Source organism: Montipora foliosa, chromosome 5, assembly GCF_036669935.1.
Source record: "Montipora foliosa isolate CH-2021 chromosome 5, ASM3666993v2, whole genome shotgun sequence".
Lineage (NCBI taxonomy): Eukaryota > Metazoa > Cnidaria > Anthozoa > Scleractinia > Acroporidae > Montipora > Montipora foliosa.
Window position 1 is genome coordinate 16,703,368 of NC_090873.1, and position 5,000 is coordinate 16,708,367.

Genomic DNA, 5,000 nt, shown 5'->3' on the forward strand with positions numbered 1-5,000 from the left:
ATCAGCTCTTGACTTGCTGAGTGCATGTTATAAAGACCTAAAATAGCCGGGATTCTATTTTGAACCTGGAACCCAAGATGGGGTCCTGTATAAACCCATTCGCATTCATTATACTAACCCGCTAGATTAGCATATTATTATTGATTGCAGCAATAACTTGAAGGGATAATTTCTTCACCTATCTGCGTACCTGTAATCTCTGTGAAACGCGGTGTGTCCGGGAAAGATTTTCAGACCATACCACTGCAGCTAATCCATACTTTACTCCATTAGCTCGCCTGATAACCTAAAGAAAGAAAAAAAGATTTAAATATCTCGCAGTGATACAAACAGAGTATCGTTAGTAATCAGCATTGTCTCCCTTTATCCACACACACCTCCTCCTCTGTATCAAACGGCACAATGGACACCACTGGACCTATGGCAAATATATCAACGTCAAAATTCATCATAAGGGAAAGTAGTGCAATGGATGGTGTATTTCTCATTAAAGATTTGATTTCAGCAAAATATTGTTTTCAACAAGACAAAATAGGGAGTATAGCATGACTCTCTATCTGACTTTCTATTGAACTTTACGGAAAAACTACTGCATATTCTCATATATGATAAATACCCTGTCCTTTTTAATAAGTTAATGAAGAATACACGACCACAATATTATCTTAGATTTCTATCAGGTGTTTTGTTTTTCATTTCTTTCTTAAAATTAAAATTAATTGGAGTCCAAATAAGTTTCAACGGAAAGTCGAGAAGCCACAAATTATACACCTTATTCCAAAAAGGTCGCCATTTTAGTATTCTTTTATTTCCTAGCAAAGTGAACCTTTTGACCTCGCTTTCAAACGTAAAATTAAAAAGAATAATTAACCTTGAACGAGACAAAATTGTCACTTAGTTCGGAAAAAGAAATAGTCTCCATGTTCATCAAATTCTCTTTTCTTGTCTCGTAACCGGCTTAAGAACTTAATTGTCAAACGTTTTAATTACATAGTTAATCCTAGGGAGAAGTACTTTTTTCATCTTAAAGAATGAACTCTTACTGATTTGGGGTTGATTATTAGGATCATAAACTAGATCAGGCATTGCTACTTGGACAGAACTAATTCTATCACTCGGCCTTAGCCAACTATTACACACAATTTCCTATAAATACAGTGTACATAGTATGATCTGTTAATTGTCTGTTGATGTTAACTTTTTGCCTGGATCATTAAAATTTGTAATGCTGACCTTAGTTAATTAAATTACCTAAAAGTATCTGTCAGTCCATCTGTCTATCACAACAAGATCTTAAGCAGCCCAGGTGTCACTCAGGCCCAGTCACTACACTTAGAACAGTTAACTGACCCATTGTTTGCAAGAGCAGAGATCAAATCATATGGTGCAAAACCAAGAAAGAGAGCACATGTCATGAATGGTTTATCATAAATTAACTTGTCCTAAATTAACTGTAAGTTAATTAAGCCCTCGCGTGTTAGTGATTTCTTGGTATGCAATAAGGTTGTTCATGACATTGCACTCGTTGTGTGTGTGGTCTAAATATATATGGGTCATTGACCAAGCTTGTTTGCAATGGTCAACATGGCTGGATATTGGCCTCGTTCTTTTTTGCATGTTTGTCTCAGTCCATAAACACGCAAAAAAAGAACAAGGCTAATAGGCAGCCATCTTGACTGAACAAGCTTAGTCAATAAAGGATTTATTATATGGGATAAAACACCAAAAAATGATCTTTGATCTTGTGGAACCAAGCGAGAGGCATCCAGAGCTAAAAGATAGCTCCATCTGGCCCGCTAGGGTAGCCAGTCACAGGGTGGGATTTGGTTCATCTTGCATATCAAGGACCTCATAGACACAGTTCCAGATCTTACACCTGCTCATGCCATCACTGTTGAAAATAATGAATTTTAATGAACTTTCTGTTTAATTTATTCTGGTGCATGATACCAAAAATAATAGATTGTGAATCTAACCAAAAATCTCTTCTTGCATGCAGCGAGTGCTATCATCCAAACCAGTGATGACGGTAGGCTGCATGAAATATCCCTTAAATAAACAAAATGGTGGATTTTCAATTTTGAATGTTAAAGTGCCAATGAAATAAAAAATATAGTTCGCTTGTTTTAAAGACCTTTAAAAATGATGAAGAATGGTGTTATCTATTTTAGAACATCTTCTCTCGTTTCTGAGATATTCGACAATTGATGATGTCACAACTGCAAATGACTAAAGTAAATCCCAAAATCGAGAATATCTCTGAAAATATTGGATGGGTGTTGCAGAAACTTGGAAACTTGGAAACATTGTTGGGAGTTGTTGGTTCAGCAGATGTTGGATGTTGTGCAAAGGGATACAACAACTTCCAACAAATTGAAACAAAAACCCCACACATACACGTTGTGTACTGTGACGCATGTGCATCTCCATGGAGACCAACCATATTGTCAGTAATGCAAGTGCATGGCCCCAACAATGTTGGATGAGTTGTGCAAATGGGTGCAACATTGTTGTGCTAGGCTTCAGTGATCAAGGAACAAAAGAAACGTTGGGAGTTGTTGGCTCAAACATTTGACCAGTTTCAAACTTCGCGAACCAACTCCCAACAACATGCAACAGGGTGTGAAAACGGATGCAACAGGTAACACCAAACAAGGGCTAACGCTTGAAACGTCAGCTTTTAGAATCCCTGTACAGTGGTCAATCTACATTATCAACTACCGGTATGTTGATAAAACCAAACTTTTGTGTACTACATGTACTTCCCCACCAACACAGCACCACAGTCTTATTAGAAACTATCCCCTTTATTCAATATTGGGAGTTGTTGCACAGCAATGTTGCGTCTGTTTGCACGGACCTTAAGAATGCATTTCTGAGTTATTAATGCAGCCCTGACATCCTACAAACCCTAAAGTTTAAAGAGTCTCCTGAGATCCCTTCCCAGATCGAACGTATATACTCTAAGGACGTTTTTAGCATTTAATGATACATGTACCTCTGTATGAGGGCTGGGAAGATTTAGTGAAGTGTCCTTCCCCTCACCACACATGATTGTTCCACCTTCATCAACAGCAAGTTTAACATATCCCAAGACCTTGACAATAAAAGAAAATGTATTTTTTGTAGCATGGTTCACGCCTATTTCATTTGGAATGGACTCCACTGTACATTTGGCAACTTGTGTGCAAGATGATGTTCCTCAAAAATATAGGCAAATTTAAGATATCCTTGAGTTAATTTTATCATGTACTTGTGACACAAAGCTAGCTATCTCACTGGTTCACTCAATCTTGGTTATCAGCTCATATACCATGTGCCCTAATGTGGCAACTGATTGCATCCAGTGTTGCCAAGATGGAAACGGTTTGGCTTTAATGTCCATCCATTGCATTTAGAATTTGATGAAAATGCAATAAAACAATGTCATTTGTGTTTGTTGGATATGAGACTTGGATATGAGGTGCAAGGATGTGGCATGAGATACCATCTTCATGGGCCTTTTTCACATGGCGACTATTTTGAGTCCCGAGGGACTGAAAACGTTTTTCTTTTGCACCCCCTGAAATGGCTTGGACCAAACAAATCAACTAGAAGCTTGGGTCTGGTCTTGGACCAGCATAGACGCCAGGTGACAAAGGACCATTATGCAACCTCTCATATATTCCAAATCAATACGATGATTATATTGATATCCCCCAAATAATTGAAGCTTTACAGAATTATAAATTAATGTCAATATACAGTCTGGTGTACACAACTGCTTCTTTGTGTGCCTTACCCATTCTTCTTGTTGATTTACCAAGTACTTCATTGAAGATAGCTATGCTTACTTCTTCAAACAAGCATATTTAGCATCGTTCAGCTCACTTTCTTGTAAATGTCCTGTTACATTGTATATTTATAATGACTGATCTGCCTTGACTAGTACTCTCACTATTTTGCAGATCAGTCTTACAGATTGTCATTAACATTATTGTTAATCAGGTAATAAACTTGAACTTCACTCGAACTTGGACTTAATGAAATTGGTTATAGCCAAATCAGCATTACATGTACATGCCTTCAGTTGTTGGCCAATTATTGGAATCTCATATCCAATGAGCACTCATGGAATAATAAATTATTTTTAAATATAATGTATGGACCTAAAAATGTAAGTACATCTGTATGTACACGCATGAAACTATAAAGAACAAGACCTTAACTAGGTGCTCCTTGCTAATGAGTGCTCCAACGTTTGTTGTCACATCTCTAGGCGAACCAACTTTAAGTTGCCTAAACATTCCAAATGAAAAACAGCATTAGGCACTTTAGGCAGCCATGATCAGAAATGATTGACATGGTGATCACCAAGTGTTTAACTCACATTAATTAATTAAAATATTAAAATTATATAATATGTTGTGGTTGAAATTTTTTTAAACCAGTTCAATTTTGATTTTCCTTTGTTTCAGATTATGATAATGAACATTAAACCAAGAATAAATTTAAACCGCAACACATGCATTATGTTTATTTATTTATAAGTATAGGAAATCGTATGAACGCGAGTGCATGATTTATGGGTACGAGTGATGTTTTGAAAGTTCTCAAAATTGCACGAGCCGTAGGCGAGTGCAATTTGAGAACTTTCAAAACATCACGAGTGACCATAAAACATGAAACGCACAAGCAGGTTCATACGATTTTTTATTTATTATATTCTCAACAAAATTACTCAAACGTGCTACTTTGTTCACGCTCGTATGTTTGCCAGACATTCAACCAGGTCTGTGTAGCTTTCAACGTGTTTTTGTTTTTCGCATTTTCTTTAAGTTGCTCAACGATGTTTTGGTTTGACAAAGCAAACCGACTGTCAGCCATTTGTTTTCACTTTGGTGTTCAAATTTGGCGCTTCCCCTGTGTTTCCATAGCAACTTCCATATTGCAAACTATAACCTGGATTGCACTCTATAACCTATTTACAGTATGCATTCGCCATTGGCCAATCAGAAACA

The 5,000-nt window shown here is 36.9% G+C and overlaps 1 protein-coding gene across 3 annotated transcripts in view; it reads right to left on the bottom strand.

Moving 5' to 3' along the window:
* LOC138003701 (2-aminomuconic semialdehyde dehydrogenase-like) overlaps nucleotides 1-5,000 on the bottom strand; it is a 40,792-nt gene that overhangs the window by 10,857 nt on the left and 24,935 nt on the right. For 2 of the 3 annotated variants that reach the window (XR_011123629.1, XM_068849908.1), the window contains exons 7-11: nucleotides 4,203-4,278; nucleotides 2,999-3,097; nucleotides 1,977-2,049; nucleotides 378-418; nucleotides 191-286 (exon numbers count right to left, since the gene is read on the bottom strand). Coding sequence is in view for 1 of the 3 variants with exons in the window: in XM_068849908.1 (XP_068706009.1) it covers nucleotides 191-286; nucleotides 378-418; nucleotides 1,977-2,049; nucleotides 2,999-3,097; nucleotides 4,203-4,278 (385 nt within the window). In the remaining 2 variants the exon portion in view is untranslated. The remainder of the gene's footprint in view (nucleotides 1-190; nucleotides 287-377; nucleotides 419-1,976; nucleotides 2,050-2,998; nucleotides 3,098-4,202; nucleotides 4,279-5,000) is intronic. The other variant, XR_011123630.1, reaches the window with a different exon arrangement.